The 18,596-nt window shown below is 42.2% G+C and overlaps 1 protein-coding gene across 1 annotated transcript in view; it reads right to left on the bottom strand.

Moving 5' to 3' along the window:
- NEDD9 (neural precursor cell expressed, developmentally down-regulated 9) overlaps positions 1 to 18,596 on the bottom strand; it is a 102,016-nt gene that overhangs the window by 60,702 nt on the left and 22,718 nt on the right. The window contains exon 3 of the mRNA XM_083878226.1: positions 13,073 to 13,286. Within this exon, the coding sequence (XP_083734352.1) occupies positions 13,073 to 13,075 (3 nt within the window). The 5' untranslated portion in view covers positions 13,076 to 13,286. The remainder of the gene's footprint in view (positions 1 to 13,072; positions 13,287 to 18,596) is intronic.

Below are 18,596 nucleotides of genomic sequence, written 5' to 3'. Positions count from 1 at the left end.
CCCAGGGAAAACAAAGAACTGAAAGAAAAGAAGTCCTCCAGTTTAGGTCTCCTTCTCCCTGCTGGGATGTTGTGAGTACCCCTGATATAATTGAATGTTGAAAGCCAGCTTGATGCCCAGCTTCCAGGTGAGCATCCTGCTTGCTGGATTACTGATGTACCCTCTTACTTCCTGTGTTATCTCTGTCCCAGTTTAGGTGGGGGAGCAGAATGGAATGAGTCCCTCTTGTGAGACAGTGGGAGGATCACTCCCAGATAACTTGTAACATAGCTGCTAAGTCAGCCTCCTGGAAGTTTGAGAAACCATTGTCAAGCACCATTTTATTTCATATCAGGCCAAGAAAGATTTGAGCTCTTGCTTCTGCTGTCCCAGAAATCAAATTTAGCCATTGGCTCCCTTTATAAAAGACTGCTGTAGTTCTTGTAGCCTCCACTTGGGCATGTGTTTTGGGGGTGTGTAGTTAACAAGCCTGCTGTAGGAGCAGTATTTAACATTTATTAGGCACAAAGCAGTTCAGAGCTAATGGAAGAGAAAACAAGGTTTGGAGTCTGCAGGCAGAGGTTCTCAGGGTTGGAACCACAGGCTTTGTGCAGAACATGGCAATTAGGCACCCAAACCACCCACACAAATTGCATGCCATAAAACTGTGGTGTGTTTATGTTTATAATTATGGTTGTATTTATATTTTAGACAAAAACACAAACAAACCTCTTTTACAAAAGAAAAGCCCCGACTGCACAAACAACATTTCTGTCAAGAAGAAGGGACCCCATACAGTAGAGATGGTCACACCATCAAATATGCAGCCAGGAGGTGTTCAATACCACAGCAGTGATGCTTCTGTGAGATTTTGGGCTGTTTGGAACAGAAGTTTCAAGATTTCAAGTGAAGGACGTGGGTATGTGTATCCCCATGTTCCCTGATGTGTGTGCGCCAGCACATGTTCAGTTGCTCCCATGTTTCATGGGAGAAGCTGGAGTGTCTCATGTGTTTTATAAGGTTAAGTAGCCAGACTCTGGCAAATAATTTGACTCTGTCCCTCTCTATCATGTTAATATTTCCACTCAGGGATATACAGTGGCTTTAGGACCTCAAGAACAGATGTTTGTGCAAATTACCAACCATTCAATGGTATGTGCATTCCAAGGGCTCATAACTCAGGCAGAAAGAAAAAAATCAACAAATTCCTCAAAGGATCTTGTTTAGGGTAGCAATTTCCTTGCCATATTTTAGCTTTCTGTCTCCAGCTATTCAGGCTGTCTAAAATAAATCACTGGGTTCTTTTCTTCTTTTTTTCCTGAACAATGGGGTAAGTGTGATCATTTTGTTTGTGCTAACTCTTCTCATTAATTCTCCTTTTCCCTGAATCCAGACAAAACCTGTGACTGTTTCTGTTGACAGCTTTACTCTAAGACCCAAACATGCAAAAACTTTCAACAGGCTTAAAGTAGTATTTTAACCAGGAGAAGTCAAAATACCTCTGCTGGTTTACCCACCATTGGAATGTAACACAATCTACATAGACAAACCAGGCCTTACATGTTAAAAACCATCAATAATGAGTTAGATCCATTCCCTCTTTAGAAGCTACAGATTTCATCCTATGCTGGAAGGATGTTAAGTCCAGACTCCTATTAGGTGGCCTCACCCCAGACAGTGGTGAGTCCACAGAAAATCATAACCAGTTGTGAGTTGGGGTGGTTTTTTTGCCAAAGCTATATGTATTTCTCTTTCAAGTACTATTGGTGAGGAGCATGTTTTGTTATGCACGGTGTTAACAGCAGTTCAAAATTTTAAATCATTTTTCATGATAAAATAAGAAATTATGTCCATGAGAGCTTCAGAACAGCTTTTTAGCTACAAGCTGCAATTTTTTTTTTTTTTTTAATCTCAGATGAATTAAAGGCACTGCTTGAGAGCAAAAGACCAAAGGGATGTTTCTAAGCTAAAAGGCAGACAGAATAAGCTTGGCTTGTCACCAAGTTGCACTGAATTTGACAAATGAAATTTCATTAGAAGTGCAGGGGCGGTTGTGAAACTGCCAGTAAATAACTGTCTCCCCAGAGTCTCACACTTTTTCCAGAGTCTATTTTCTCCTTGGACTCCATTCTGCCAGGGACAGTATTTTAAAAGGAAAAACCAGAGTTAAGCATCAGAGTTAGAAGTTAGTAGATAATAAAGGTCAAACATATTTCTTCCAGGAGCTACTGGAATTTATGCCATTGTGTTATCTTTTCTTCCTCCCTTGTGTTTTTGCTCACAGTTGTTACCACTAATGGGTCCAAGCCAAAACTATGAATCTAGACAAATTTGGGAATGATTCCAGAGCTAAATTGTGAAGCTCACCATTTTCTCTCCAATGATCTGGAGCAAAACCCAAGCCCCAGGCCTGTCACCCCATGCTCTGCAATGCTTAAAGCTGTTTCAGACCTGGATCTGAAGTTCATGGCTTATGACCCTCTCTAGTCATCATTCTCCAGTAGTCCAAAATATGAATTAAATGCACATCATCATTTATCCCACCAAACCACATCTGTGCACAAAACTACTTTTGCCCTCTCAGGGCATTACAAAACCATGAAGTATCTCTCTTGGCTGTTACCAAGCAAATAGAAAGGGTTCTTTGTCTTGTTTCTTACTGCTTCTGTAAGGAAGGTTTTCTACTCTTTCTGGCTCAGGGATTTAAGACACCTCAATTTCCAAACAGGAGGCCCTATTATGACATGAGGTTGTGTTTTCTGTAAGGATTAGCTCTTGAATATACTCTTCTGTACCACCCCTCACTCGTCCTTGGCCAGAACCTTAGCTGGGGTGGCCCTGACAATGCAGCTTCTTTTGCTCTGAAGGACGAGATGCAGGGCCCAGTGATGGACAGAGTGCAGAAATACAACTTTTCTGCATGTAGGAGAAGGGGTTGCAGGCAACCTCACCCCTGATGAGTAAGAGCTGTGTTAATTACCAAAAACAGCCCTGCCCTTAATAGGTCACAGCTATATCCAATAAGGATGAGTGTGATAAAAGGGTGAGTTAGGGGGTTAGGGGAGGATCCTGGGGAAATGAAAGGAAGGATAGATGGACCAAAGGGGATGGACTAAATGGGAGGGAGACTTACTGCTGTGAGGTCAGTCTGAGACTGTGGTTGGAACCTGCATTCAGAGTCTGCAAGGGAAGCCTAGAGTGGGAGCTTGCTGTAGTCAGAGTCAGTGAGGAGTTGGAGTCTGCAAGCCAAGTTGTGGGGAAGAATAAACTGGGATCCTTGTCATGCTGGTGAACAGGAGTGTGGGTCTCATCTCATTTCTGTTGTTAACATGAGCCCTGCTGTAACACTTGCACATATGCTATAGCTTGTGATTGAGTGAGCCTGGCTTGAGGGAGCACCTGAGCTGTTTCCACAGGAGGCTCTGTACTCAGTGACACGGTCTGTATTTCTTCTTGCAAATGGCACTCCAAAGGATGCCTGCTTCTGAAAACACATCTGCCTGTGTCTGTCTCCCCTTGTTGTTAGATGCAATTTTGATCATGCTACTGATGGTCTGTAAGTGAACTCTTTCCTTCCCTGAATGCAAGGAAAGACCTAGATTTTCCTAGTAGAGGGTGAAAACTAGGTATATGAATACCTGTTCCTGAAGTGCACAGCAGTGTCCTAAATGGACAAGAGGTGGAAAAGGAGGTACCTTCTGGTTTTCTTTTTAAAAATGTAACAATGTGTTTTGGGCAAAATTAACACCTGTCAGAAGAGCAGAGCTGCCATTTCAGCTCCTTAATTTGGTTGCTAGTTTAATTTTTGGGGAACCAAGTCCTGCACATCACATACTGATGTGATGTGCAGGACTGATAAAATCACCAGAACTTTACTACCTTCCTTCTTCAGATCATGTCATTGATGTAAATGGAAATCATTACCCTGGCAGTTTATGGGAAAAGGATTTAGAGTATTGAGATAATAGGATGCTAGTCTTTAGTTTTCCAAGTTTCCTAAAGCTGTAAATGCTTGCAGAACTAATATGAAGAGTATATCCAGTGCAGATGAACTTGGAGGTCTCAATGTCTTGGTAAAACTGTTTTCTAGAACCTTAATTAGTACTTTTAAAAATCACTGATAACCCAGATATCTTGCTACTGCTTTTAGTAGAGTAATCCTACGTGACATTCCACAAATCCTTTTTAATTAGCCTCTTTCCCAGGGTATGCCATGCCAGCAAATGATTACTGCATTAATCTTACTGCATTTGCAGCAGATTCTTTATTATTTCTCTACAGATGGAGTATTATCTTGAGGCCCCATGATGTTTTAGCTCTCGATCATCATCTGTAAAATCTATTCTCACCCTTAAAGAGTCTAGTCCTGTTTTGGGGAGGAATGGGAGGATAATCTAGAATAAAATGTTGCAGATGATGTTGCACAAAGCACCACACGCAATTGCACACAACATACACAGTGCTGCCAGCAGTCCTGCTGCTTAAGAACAAAAACTCTCTCATGAAATCTGAATTTGCAAGTTGATTGTAGTGCCATTGAACAAGCTAACAGATGCCATACCATTGTACAAGGTCACACAGGAGGCAGTGCTAGCACACCCCATAGTGGTACCAAATTGTGCAGATTTTGACATCAGATGGACTTAAAAAAGTCTTGAGAAATAAGAGTTTATTTATGGTGCTTATTATTGAGAAATAATACAGAATTTGCCATATGAGGAAAAAAATCCCATTGTTGCACTTGATATTTACCACTGAGCTGGATGGGAAGATAGTCATGTGAAAGAAAATTCTGGGGTACTTAGCTGACTAGTTTTGCTAGAAATCATGCCCTGCCGTAATTTGTACCTGCTGCAAATTTGATCCAAGTTTGGATCAAAATGTCAGATGTTACTCTGAAATGTAACATAACATTAGGAAGGATCAGCAGAATATTGAGATTTGTATTTAAAATATTACAATTTATACTGTGTGTTTTCTCTGTCAGCTGCTGTATATGGCACTATGGAAAGCATTTTGTAACTGGCCTCAGTAACTCCCTGAAAGTGTTTTCCCTGAAACTTTCTGTTTGGAAGGAGAAGATAAAAAAAAAAACCCTGCAAGTACAGTTTTGCCATTTCTTGTCATCTCTTTCATGGGCTTCATGAAAGTATGGCTTTATGGATGGTCATGTGAAATGAGGAAGGCAAGGTTTAGGGTGGACCATTTCTGTTTTGTGGTAATGGGGAGTCTGAAGGGCAATCTATCAATCTCTTTGTTTGAGTTTATCTGTCCCAGTGATAACGTGGGTGCCAGCAGGTATTTGATGGCTTTATGGTCAGTATGGGTTAGAAGCCAGTGGAGAGGCAATAAATTTTCAGACCCGAGGCATGAACTGACAGGTAACCAATGGAAGTTAGGGACAAGCATCTCCTCTGGGGACACTGCTACGTTATTTGTATCTCAGCAAGACAGATGGTTTTACACCAAAACCAGCACATGGATTAGAAGGACAGTTAGTTATTTCAAATATGGTAGTCCTTATGTACTCCAGGTGTCAGGCTTGGTAGGGAAGCTCCATCAGATGGTGAGGGCACACAGTGAAAAGGGATCTGCTAGTAACATCTTATAATTGCATAGCTAAATGCCGAGAATCAGGTCCTACAAGACCCTACCAGTGCTGTTATTTGCTGATGTCCCTGTAAATGGAGGGTACCTTGCAGAATGGGAATCTGGGGCACTTGTCCTTTGAGTATCAAAGGGGAAAAGTCACAGAAGGGGGAAATCTGAGGCCAAAAAGTCTGAGACAAGCTCCAGAGAAGATTTTCAACAGTGGTATTTTGCACTGTTTCCCACTATGTCCTGGGAGGCAGTAAAGATTTCTGAAGCTATTTGCTTGATAGAACACCCACTGCTTGTTTTAATTAGCTTGGTTTCATTTTTAATAGGCCCCAGCTGAAAATTTTGAGAGGGATCTTGTGTGCATTCATTGTTAACGTGGAAAGATGGGCCTGACAGTTCAAGCTCACATCCTGGTTATTGCAGGTGTAGTCCCACAAATCTGATCTGGGACAGCATAGGGGGAGTGGCAAGGCCCAGCCAAACTAAACTGGGTGGGTTGGAGCTATCTTTTGTGTTTCACTTGAATGACTTAAGATATATAAAAGCCCTTTTTTGCCCATTTCTGTTCAAGGCTGCTGAGGTCTTCTGTTGAAACCCAGTAATGATTGCCTGTAGTGGATAGCTTTTCTATTATGAGATAGTTAAAACATGTCAGCAGGTTTTGACAGATAACAAACAAACTAAGCTCTACTCATGTTCTCTCACACAGAGCCTTTAAGACTTATTGACATGCCTGAAGCTGAAAAAAGCCAAAAGTGAGCCCTGTTAATGGCTTGTAAACACGGAGTGTGGCCACACCTTGTAGCGTCTACAGCCTAAGGGAACAGATCTGCCAAACTAGATCTGCTCTTAAATCCCAGGAAACAAATCATTGGTAATAAAACACAATGGCTGTTCTCCATCTGCAATCAATTTCTGTTTAACTAATGATGTTAAGTGGAAAATAGCCACAGTCATCTCTTATTAGGTTCTTGAATAAACAATGGCTGTAGCTCAAATGCTTCATTAGCAGGGAGGGAAGCAGCCAGCAGTTTCTTTTCCAGGTGTCTGTAGCTGTTAGGGTTTGCATAGCTGTGAGCAGGCAGGTATGGCCTGTGTTGCTGCTGTCATCTTTTGTGTGATGGAGGGAAGTGTGTCTGCTTGCTGTTTGGATGGGCAAGACTGGTTTTAACAGCAAGGTGAGCTCTGCAATCCAGTGAAGTGACTAAGTCCTTCTGCTACTTGCAAATGGCTTTGGGCTCAGCTGTAGAAGAAGTCACCCAGGGTCTAGGAGAAGCTTTGTGTCACTGGGAGGAAATTACAGAGCTGTGTCTATCTCTAAGCTCTCATGTAGAGAGCCTGAGACAAGCCACTTTTTTGTTTCCCCTGTCCACTCGAGCAGGCTTGGAGCACCACTGCTGGTGGTATTACAGTATCCTAGAGCAGGCCAGCTACATAGAGTCAAGATGCTTTTCCTGGTTCAATAGCAGAGAAAGGTTCAAAGTGTAATATTGGGTTCAGGGGCAAGGGCAAAAGTTGTCTAAAGCTGAAGTTGATGATATTACTTCAATTTGTCTTGCCAAAAGCTATGCACAGATAGCACCTCCCAACTTTCGCTCCTTAAGTTAGTTTTCTATGCCATCTATAAATTACAGAATCCAAGTCTCTTAAAGTGGAAATTCTGTGCTATGTATGCACACAAGGCTTGGCTGTTCTCTTACATCAAAATGTCATGCCAAATAAATAATCATGAGCATACAGAAATGTCATGAATGAGAGAAGGGAGAAAAAGCCTAAAGTTAAATAAGGCTTCTAAAAAATATTCTGGGAAATGAACAGGCATTGTGAGCAAAGGCAGAATAATTTGTAGGCAGATGAGTGAATCTGTTATTTAATGACATTATAATACTGCTAATTAGAAATGTATGTATTCATGGAACTTAAGTAGATGGTAGATCCTCTTGCTTATATATTAAGGTAAATAAATCTTTAAAGTGTTTTCAGAGAGCCCCTTCACTTCTATCCTGCTCTTTGTTAGTTTAAAGAAAAAAAAAAAGCACACAAAAATCAAAACAGAAGAGAAAAATATTTATGTTCATTTGCAGCAACCCGAAGCCTTTCATTTGTTTTTGTTGTGAAAGGCAAATGTTTGCCCTGGGTCTGAGCCTGGCCTGCAGGTGTGGTGGCTGGTCCTGTGTTCCTGCATGTGCCAGCTCATTTGTGGGTGGCCCTCAGGGTGTCCTGCCTTGCCACACTCCACTGAGTTGTTTGCTTTGCTGGGTGTGATGTAGATCCATCTTGCTTGTAAAATATGAGTATTTCTGGGTGAAGTGACATTAGAGAAACTGTGAAAGGTAGGGGCTTGGCTTTGTTTTGGTTTTCTCTTTCTGCTCTTCAGACCTAATGGCTTCAGCCAGATCAAAAGGGAGTTCTCTCTGACTGCTTCTGACCAACAAAGCATTGGTTCCAAGCAGTTAATGTTTGCACTGACCTATTCCAGCCCTTTTATATGGATCTGTATTTACTGGATATTCCTCTCCAGTGGAATGTCAGTGGTGACCATGCAATAGAGGTTTGTATAAAATGGCCATTCAGAAAAAGACTTTATATTGTTACAAAGAGTGTTTTTTTGGCTGTTTTTTAGGTGAATCCTGGTGATCCAGACACACAATGTGGTAACCCCACACAACAGTGAAACATAACAAGTAGAGGCTGTCTTTAACTTGCCAAGGTAATATTAAAAAAACTGTACACTGGAAGAGTACCTGAAGTACCAGGTTTCTCAACAGCTGACAAAGTTGTCATCTAGACCCCCATGCTCTCCCTCCTGCACTCATCCTTGTTAACTCGGGGATACTTTCCCCAGTTGGTCCAGGATGCATTAACCCATAATCTAAATTTTAGCTAAGTCTCTGTATCTCTGTTTCTTGTTACTCTCCAGTTGGCTGGAGCATGAGATATGCCTCACTTGCACTTTGGCATACTTGGAAAGGAAGGAGGACTAAGCTGGCTTTAAACTTGTACCTGGCTGCGGTGTTGGACTTACTGGGTTGGACACAGGCAGAAAACAGAGCAGGCTTAGGATTTTTCCACACTTTGCTTTGTCTGCCAGCATGTCCTGAGCACTGTTCTGTTTTGTATGAGTATTATCAGGGGATAGACTTTCTGCTTATGAGTTTTCCCTGAGGTTTTACTGCTGCATTAAAGAATAGTAAATGCAGAAGCTGCTCTCAAGGCCAGGCTTCCTTTAGATAAACTGTGGCCAATGTATGTTGATGAATCAACTACTTGTATAGCAGATGGGAAACAAATGGAAAGCATACAAAACTCTCTATCTATGTTACATGCTTGTATATTTTCTGCCTCCAGTGCTAATTTAGTCCGAAGCTCCTTTTTTTTCCATATATATATATAAAATCAAAGCAATTGTTACTTTTCTTCAAAATCCATTCTAAGTTACCCAGTTTTTCTTGTGGCCTCACTCAACACTATACCCAAATTTCTCATGGTGATTTTTGATGACCTAAAGCTCTATGCACAACGTCTCTGTAATTGCCTGTCTTTTTGGTAGTTGCTACTTCAGGCCTTTATCTTTCTGTGTTTCAATGGAGATGAAAATAAACCATCTCTGTCAACTAGAGGTAGAGGTGGTAGATGGAAAAAAATGAATGAAAGTATTATTCATGGAGTGAAATGTAATCCCCAAAATCCAGTCTGGGAGAACTGCTGCTCACTGAGGCCAGTTTTAAAACCTTTAAGGCAACCTGCTTTCCTTGTAAACCGAGGAATTGGGTATAAATACGTTTTACTGCACCTTAAAGTACAAAACAAAACAGAGGGTTGAAAGGTACTGTGGTGTCTTGTTAACCCTCACCCTCTTTACAAGGAGTTCTTCTACCCCTCCCACTCTTTCTCTGTGGGTCTTAGTGCAAGTACTAATCCCAGTTTCCCTACCCTGTTGGCAAGGGGCCTCTCTCCTTGATAGCCTCTGGTCAGACAATACTACTGAAGTCTGATTCAGAACTTACTGCAGATGCCAAACCTGTGTTTAACTAGTGTTTGGAAACCCTAACAATTAGCCAGGGTGTATATGTTCAGCTGGAAGCCCAGGATGAAGTGCAGAAGGTCAGGGGCTTGGGATGAGCTACTGAACAAGTGTCACAGAGCAGCTCAGTTTACTGTAGAGCAAGGCACCAGGAATGTGCAGAGAAAATCCACGATGGCATGTTGGGAGAGGACATCCTCAGGAAGGGCATGTTGTTGCTGCCTGAACAAACCAGGTGGGTCACTTTTGTGGTCTCAACTGCAGAAGCAGATAAAGCACAGAAGGTTGAGTAAAAAATTACATATTTTTGATGAAAAAATTAATTGAATGCTAGGATTCTTGCAAAATCTGGGACCTGGTGAGGCCCATAGTCTTGTGTATCATGAGCTGGCAGTGCTGGACAGTGGAAGGCTCATAAAGATAAAAAATGAATGCTGTGTGCTTTCAGGTGCTGCATGTCAACAGGGGGAAGTACATGATTCAAATATAATTTGCCTGGGGGTCATCTGAGCCTGTGGACTTGTTTCAGCTTGTAACTCACTGTTATGTGTTTCTTCTGCCATTGCTTCCAAATAAGCAGCTAAGAGGACAATTTAATTTACTCATGCAGCTACCCTGAATACAGGTGTGGGCTGGGTTGTGCACAGAGAGGAAAATGTTGCCCTTGCCCCATTTTTGCGCAGGTATTAAGACATGTGGGCAGAGCTTAGTTGGCTGTTTTTTGGAAGTTGCTAGTGGTAGATACAAGTTATATTTCTCTGGGCAGGAAAGCTGAAATGTATCCTGCCTAGCTGAGATGCTGAGAGTGATGTGTCTCCAGGGCCTAACACCAGATTCTATTGACTGTGGAGAGAACAACCAAGGCTCATTGTCTTTGTTAGGTGAAGAGGATGCTGATGCCCCAGATCTTTGGGTGCAGGCCTGGCTGGAGAAACAAAACATGGTGGTGCTTCCTTCTGTAAATCCTGAGAATGGACTTGGGGGATGCAGTGGGAGGGGATTTCTGAATGGGTGAGCACTGAGCAAATGTGACTGTACACGTCTCATGGCCCAGCTAAGAGAAGAGCAGGATCCCTCCATCAGTGGCAATGGGGCAATCACCTCTGCAGGGCAGCACTGCAAGGTAGAGACTTCCCTCCCATGATAGGGATTTTGCCCTCTGTCCAAAGTACAGGGGAGGTGGTTTTGGCAGTTTCTGAGAGTAAGAAAAAAGCTGTATCTAAATCCTGCTGTCTGTTTCCAGGCACGTTCCAAGTGCAAGCAAACCAAAATTGTTTATTTGACCTCAGTTTACACCTTCCTAGAGGGAAATAAGGAGGCTCTGCACCTGAGACTACTGACTGTAAGAAAGCAAAATGTGCCACAAGCATTTCTATACCAGGAGAGAAAGGAAAGTTTCTGTTTAGTGGAAGAAAGTGGGTGCAGCTAAAGCCTTGTTAAACACAGGGAGACACTTGCTACCTTTCAGCTCCTGCTTTCTCCCTGTGATTTGGCACCAATTCATCCTGCCCACACAATTTCTTCAGTGTGACTTGGCTTTGCAAAAAGCTCCTTAATCCACCACAGAAAGGTTTTAATGCAATTGCATCCAGAACAGTCCTATTTCACTTGATTTAAATGAGAGAGTTAAATCTCAGTCTAGACGGAGTGCTCTCTAGCTCCTGTGGATCTTGTACCCAGCAAGTTGTATCATCTATGAGTATGTTTCTCATTTTCCAGACAAGCCCAGGGGATCTACACACCCCCTCCATAAAATTCCTGTCTGTGCTAAATTGCCTCGTAGTCCTGATTTATACCTCAATAAAACGTATCATGAGAAGGAGAAAATGTTTAATTGTATAACTGACATACTTATGCAGGACACATTTTTGGTGGTTGTTTATGCACTTATCTTCTTTAAAGGGGGTATAAAGAACCATGACTTTCATTCACAGTGGGAACAGCAAAAGGTGAGGAGAATAAATGTAAGGGGCAAGGAATAAACCCTAAACAAGTATAGCTTCTGGAAAAGGATCTCTGTTAAAAGATTCACTGAAAACTATGAAGAGATGCATTTGGGATCTTAAGGAATTTCAAGAAAAACTTGGAGATTCTTTCTGTCCTTTAACAAACCCAACCATTTGGGCTATTTGATGTTGAAAGTTGGAAAATGTCTCATTTTCTAAAACAATAACAAGTGGAAAAAAGTCCTTTATGTTGCTTATGAAATCATCAATTCCAAGTTCTTATTTGATTTCTTTCACCCAGACCCCTTTCAAAATTGAACTGTGGTTTTCTTTTAAAATAGTTTTCTCAAGAACAAATACAGTGCTAGAGACTGGGACAGGTATGCAAGCCTGACTTCAAAAGCCTGGCTTTGGACTGTGAAGTTTTTATTGGCAACCTTGTCCTACTGAAAAGGCACTCTGGCACCATCTTAAATGAGTGTTCAAGCAGCACATGCAAGATAAGATGACTCCAGGATAATTAGAAATGGGTTTATTACTGGGAGACCAGTATGATTTATTTAATTACATCATAAATGTAATATCCTTATCTTTTCTATCACCCATGTAAGGATGTAGCTTCTATGACTGTTCTTTGGGTGTGAAAGCTGAGGAGCAAAGTTAAGACTGTAGTTCAGCTCCAATTTGGTCTCATCACTGATTAAATGTTTATTATGACATGGAGTTTGTCCTTTGTTCTGCATGATGTGATTCTTGCCCCAAGGGTCATCTAAACTTCAAATGCTGAAGAGTAGGTGAGTGGTAATGCATAGACATGCCTATATGTTTGTGTGTTAGGCTGACAGAAGGAAGAAATACTTCATTAAATGTATAGGTCAGCAGCATTCCTAATCTCCTTTTATTTCACTGTTTGTGCCCTGTGGTGTTGCCCTTTGCAGGGAAGTTTGGCAGCTGTGGACCAGCAAATGGAGAACGTGAATTTGGGAACTTGTGAAGGTTTTGGAGTGGTGGGGTACAAGGCCTCCTGAAGTGTCTTAGACTGTCTATAAGAGATACTCAATTTTTCCTGTTGACGCTTAGAACTACCTCTTAAATATGAGAAATGACTGGTGTGATCTTCAAAAGTTCACCTCTAATGGGAAGATGGACCAAGTTGCTCGTGTCTTTGCTCATGCTTATGTACTGTGCCCCAATGGCCTGTACAATCCCCTGAGGCGTCATTTACTAGAGGCAAACTATCCCCTTCTTTGCCAGAGAAAATCTTCTTGGCAATATGTTCAGTGAAAATGCATTTACTTCCAAGACTTGCTGCATTATCCCTACCCAGGACACCAGCTCTTGCTAGCTTTGACTCCACAAGTAATTGCCAGTAAGCTTAACAGGGAGCGCTCTGCCTGGCTTCTGAACAACGTGGGTGTTCAGTCAGCCTCTGAGAAAATACTCTCTTTCTTGCTGAACTGAAAAGAAAGGCACTTAAGCTTCTAATAAAACAGCTTTTGACTTTGTAGAAAGTGAAACTTACCATTATCCAGTGTTCTTGGCTTCCACCTACAGTATGTTAATTGAAGGAACACAGGAGCTTTGTGCATCGATGATGGTTATCTCCATAGGAAATCCAGTATTGTGGTTACACTGGCTGGTTCTTTGCCTTTCCCAGTTGTAGAACTTCTTTTCACTTGCAAGATTTCCTTGTTCCAAACATTTCTTCACAGACCCAAGTCCTTTTTTTCCACCCTCTGAAAGAAAAGGTCAATGAAACAGAGATGAGCAAAGGAGGAAAATGTCTTTCCATTTTCTTACTGTCCTGCCAATTCAAACACTTTTGTTCCACACAGGGTTTCCCTGCATGCCTCTCCTGATGGTGCACAAGACTTTCCTCAGGAAAAGCTCTCATTCTCTTCAAAATGTCGTTAAATAACTTTGCCACTGTCAGCAATATATGTTTTTAATCAATGGCATGGCTTTTTTTATCCCTGTTAAGGTCTAAGGAATTTTGGCAGGTATCATAAACTGATGCATGCTGCATGGCCTTACTTTACTGCTCCCTGTACATTTGTGGGGGAGGCTGATACCCAGAGCTGTTCAGTAGCTCTGGAATACTTCAGCAGTTCCTTCATCTGCATATATGCAGCCTCTGTTGCAGCTTTGTGCTGGGGAACCAAAAGGACAAACAGACCTCATCCAGGGTAAAATCAACTACTTTGTGGGCTTCACTAATAAGCTTTGAGAGAAATGCAGCTGGTTAACCAGAGCACAACCAAATCACAATTTTGGTTTGAACTCATAATGCTTTATGAGTTTGAATAACTCAACTTTTTAAAAATATTTTTCTTGCTTTTCTTGTTGGGACAGTGTCTAGAGCCAGGCCCACCATATGGATTATGCAAACAAAAAATAAAGGGTCAATCTCTCCACTGAAAGTTATTAATCTAGCTTTAAAATGACCAGTCGTGCTGTCATGACTTTCAGAGGTCATTTTGGTTTGTTTTTTAAACCTGCTTGTTGTCTGGGGTAACATAAACATAACAGTTCTGAGGCCCCACCCTTATTCTGATAAGGGACACTGAAACTGTGATCCTGAGTGGAATTTGCCTCCTGAGCAGGAGGTGACTGTCCACTGATGACCAATTACTCAGTGTGAATTTTCTGAGACACTTCAGGTTTCAAAGATGAACTACGTGGAAAGAACCACCAAATAACTCGTGGGAGGTGTCAGGAAATAGCTGAGCAAGCTTGTGAGAAAATTGTGAGTTAAAGGAATATGCAAATAGTTTGTTACCCTTGAAGAGTGTGAAGTTTTAGGCGAGCTCCAGGTATGGCTGCACTAAACCATAACTTAATCCTTTGAGCATGCAATGTGCAGGATGAGGCTGAGTAGAGTTACTTGGCTTGGGGATCTTTTCTGTTTGCCAGGAGAATCAGTCTGGAGGAAACCTTGGAAACAGAGCACACTTTTTTTTTTTTTTTTTTTTTTTTTAGGAGCTTGGTAACTTTCACTGTTTGTACTTCCAAATCCAGGAAAGTGGTTGTAACAAATGCCTCTGTTTCTTTTGGTTTGCTGGGGCCAAGGGGGTCTCTGAGTTATGACAGTGACTCCTGCACTTCAGATGCTTTCACTCTCCTCTTGGTAGCATGTGGAGAATTCAGGAGGTACAACTTCCTTCCTGCCCCTAGGTCTTCTAGACAACATTAATGCTTTGTCCAAAGTTACAGAAGAGATGACTGCACAGAATGACTGCTTCCCTAAAGTATGCTTCCATCATGACACAAACAGCTGCCACTACTCCCAACCAAAACAGATTTACAACAAAGGCCCTGAGTAAGCTGTAGGGTCCTTCAGCTGACTGCAAGACTGCAGGTAAAGGTTGCACAGCAGTCTCCTTTCTCTGTTCCCACAAATGAGGAAAACTGATGTCCTGGCAAGGGCTTTTCCTGTCTGTCTGGGTCTTAAGCACAGAAGCAGAACTTCCCAGGAAAGAAAAAGAAATTACATTTTTGTGTGCAAGTAGTTGCTGGCTGCTGGTTGTATTTTTTCTTATTTACTCCCTCTGTCCTCCCCACTTCTAAAATGTTTTCAACATGTTGGACCCAACTGCTCACCCCTCATCCAGCCTGCAGAAGATTTAAAGAACAGGATCAAAGACTTCCCTGTACGTCAGATTTATCAAGTCCAGAGGAATGAAGAGGCCAGAGGTGATTTGTTGCCTGAAACCCAGTGTATTTGGTTCAATATATATTCACTATTGTGATCAGATGTTGGCCAAAGAGTTTGGCCAGGTGGGGGATGGCTTTGAGGGGCTCCTCATGAAAGCATCATGTTCTGCCTTGTTCAGGACTGCTGCTTTTGGCCTTACTTAGTTCATGTCTCTCTGGACTCTGTTTTGAAGAAGCTTTAGTGATCACTTTTCCTCTCCTCTTCCTCCTCTCTTGCCCTTGTGATATGTGACCCATAGGCTGCTTTTGGCACCTCCTCTTGAGGCAGAGGGGAGGAGGCACCTCCCTTGTATTCCCTCCAGGCACCTTCTGTTCTGCCTTGAGGGAGGGCAGTCTATGCCTGTCTTGTGTCCCTTCAGGGGCATGATGGCCAACCAGCTTGTGCAGGATTTCTTGCTTCTGCTGAATATACCTCTCCTGTGACCTGGGAAGTGTGCTGGCACTGCTGGAGTTTGCCTAGGTGTTGGGGATCTTGCAGGCATAGCTATAGAGTGAGATTATGCCATTGCAGTTGTTGGATGGAGGGAGACTGACTCAACCGATGTTGATCAATCAGGCTCGATTTTATTTGTTTTCTCGCTTACATTTATATTTTAAATAATTAGTTCATACATATTGCAAAAGCCAAGCTCCTGATTGGTAGTGACTACACAATAGCTTACTTCATGTTATATCAGCATATTGCAACAGTTGTATCGCCTTGTAGCATTTAGTTCTTCTTTTCTCATGATCTCAGTTTCTCTCCCTCATTCTCATGCTGGCCTTGTCCTAGCTTCTAGTTACAATATTAGTCTAAGAGCTATTGTGTCCCTTATCCTCTACCCATTCTTCAGCTATCTTCTCCACATGCAGTAATGCCTGTGTCAGGTCTTTTGCTTGTGGATCAAGAGTGTAGCTCAGTCTCCTTGAGATATTTATGAAGTGATAACTCTCAACTATGGCAGGACAGGCAATATGTTTGATCCTAGCAGTCCCTTGCTTTCCTGAGATGTGATACTGACCTGCTGATGGATGCCTGCTGAACCCGGGAAGGAACATGGACCTGGGGGGAGCCATTGGCTGAGGGATCCATACAACAGAGTAAAGCAGAATGGCCTTTTGTTTAGGGCATCAAGTCTGAAGTCTGTTAACATGTTATTTTATCTGCTGATGTGGGATTTTGCCACTGCCCAAGTGTAGGGCATGAAACCAGTTTATGAAGTGTCTTGAGCATTCATTTCTCTTGCTTAGTTCAGAGACTCTTGAAGGGAATTGCATTACTTGCCACCGTGTTAGGCAGCAGTGACCTCATGCTAAATCCCACGAACCAAAGGCTGCAGGATACTTGAGCTTGACTTCATAGCTTAGGTGACCAAATAGCACTCCAGAGGTAAAAAAAGGATTTCTCAAATGAGTGCTTTGGAATCATTACCCTTACATTTCATTAATACCTTCAGTTCTGTAGTGCAGTCTGAGGCACACAAAAAACTTTTTTCTTTCCCCAAATGGTACCAAGAGTAAAATACCCTTCTATGATCCATGTGGCTTGTGAGGGTAAACCATAGTACTAAAGATGATGGAAAGACAGATCAATTAAAATACTTTTTAAAATAAAAGCACCAAAGAAATCCTTGTCAAATGCAAACATAAAATCTTAAGCCCCCCCCTCTTCTAAAGGACAACACTGTACTGAGAGGGCTAACTGCTGCTCTGTGTACTCCATAATTTTATTTTGTACCCTTTTATAGCAGTGAGGAAAGAGAATAAGGCACAACCCTACTGCCTTCCAGATCTGCCATAAGGCACTTTAAGCCCTCCTCCTGCTCCATAATGAACAAATGCTCTGTGCCTTTGATTCACAAACAGATTATTTGTTCCTTGACACTAAATTCACCTTTTATTAGGTATATTATTTTCACCTGTGTATTTCAAATACCCTTTCAGGTATGAATGAAATTCTACAGGAATTTCTGGAAGTTACTGGATTCTAATTAGAAGAGTCTGAGGACCAGGCTGCAGAGGCAGTCCTTGTGAGCTGAGCAGGTAACAGTGAGGGAGTGAGCCCTGGTGTGAGGACTTGAAGTGACTTGTAATGGTGGCTTGGGCAACAGGAGTCCACATTTTAGGCATCACAGGAGGGTCTCATCTTTGACAATTCTCTACAGCAGAATTCCAGCTATAGTCACTTGCAGCAGGAAACAGCTATCTAACATACTCTGTTTACAGGGGAAATAGTCAGAAGAGTTCTAGGTGCAGAAATGCAGAACAGAGTGGTGGTAGGTAGGAGTGGAGAGAACCAGAAGAAGCTGGCTAAATAAAGGGATTGATCACAGAATCAAAAAGTGGTTTGGGTTTGAAGCTACCTTAAAGCTCGTCTAGTCCTAACCCCCAGGAGCCAAGGGCAGGGACACCTCCCACTAGACGGCTGAGACATAAGCCTTGATGAATTAGTGTTTGATTTTGCTGTTCAGAACGTGCACAGGAACTGGGAACATACCCTACATACAGAGAACGTATTCTAATTCCCAAATAACCTGCAGTCAGAATTGCCAGATGCTTCTGGCTTGGAGGATCCTGCCTGGAGGTGTTTACAGGTCTGCCAGACTTAGACCAGTTGGGCTGGTGGCTTTGGAGTCAAACCACAGACACAGACCCTTTAACCAGTCCCAGTTCCTAAAATGAGCATCTTCCCGATGTGACAGCATGGGCAGGTCTGATGGCTGTACTGAACTGCAGCTTTAACCTCCACACTTAGACCATAAATACATCTCAGCCTGTTAAGAAATCTGGAGAGTAACTGGTTGAAGAGCATTACCCCAGAGGTCATTCTCCTTCAGGGCTGCATTTCCTTTCTCAGCAATAGGCTGCAAACCTGCTGGAAGCTGTTTCTCTCCTTTTGGGAGGAGGACCATAATGGGACTAATAATGGGCTATTGCATTAGCTCTAGTAGAGAGGTATAAGTGTTGCTCAAAGAGCCCTTTTCACAAGTGAAAATCTGTTGTGTCAGTATATTTATCATAAAACATTTAGAAAGTGACACTTGAAGCATCCTATTAATGTGAATTTGTGCTTTTCAATAATCTGATGGTACTTTTGAAGGTGGCTGTGTCTGAAATCCAGGTCATCTATAAGGCCTTTAGTTTAAGTTCATAGAATCATAAAACCTTTCTCCTTATCATGCAGCACAGTCAGTCTGCTTCCTTTTCACAGTGTGTGGTTCCATGCACGATCTAGTATATATGGTATGTTCCCCTCAGCCCTGAACAAATGTTGTTTTTATGCTTTGCTCTCAAGTAGTGCTGCTGTTGTAGATGTCCATACAGTGTTTTCTGCCTAGTAATGAGAGGAGATG

This window comes from Zosterops lateralis (genome assembly GCF_965231275.1).
Source record: "Zosterops lateralis genome assembly, chromosome: 1".
In the NCBI taxonomy this organism is placed as follows: Eukaryota; Metazoa; Chordata; class Aves; order Passeriformes; family Zosteropidae; genus Zosterops; species Zosterops lateralis.
This window is presented reverse-complemented; position numbering and strand designations above follow the sequence as displayed.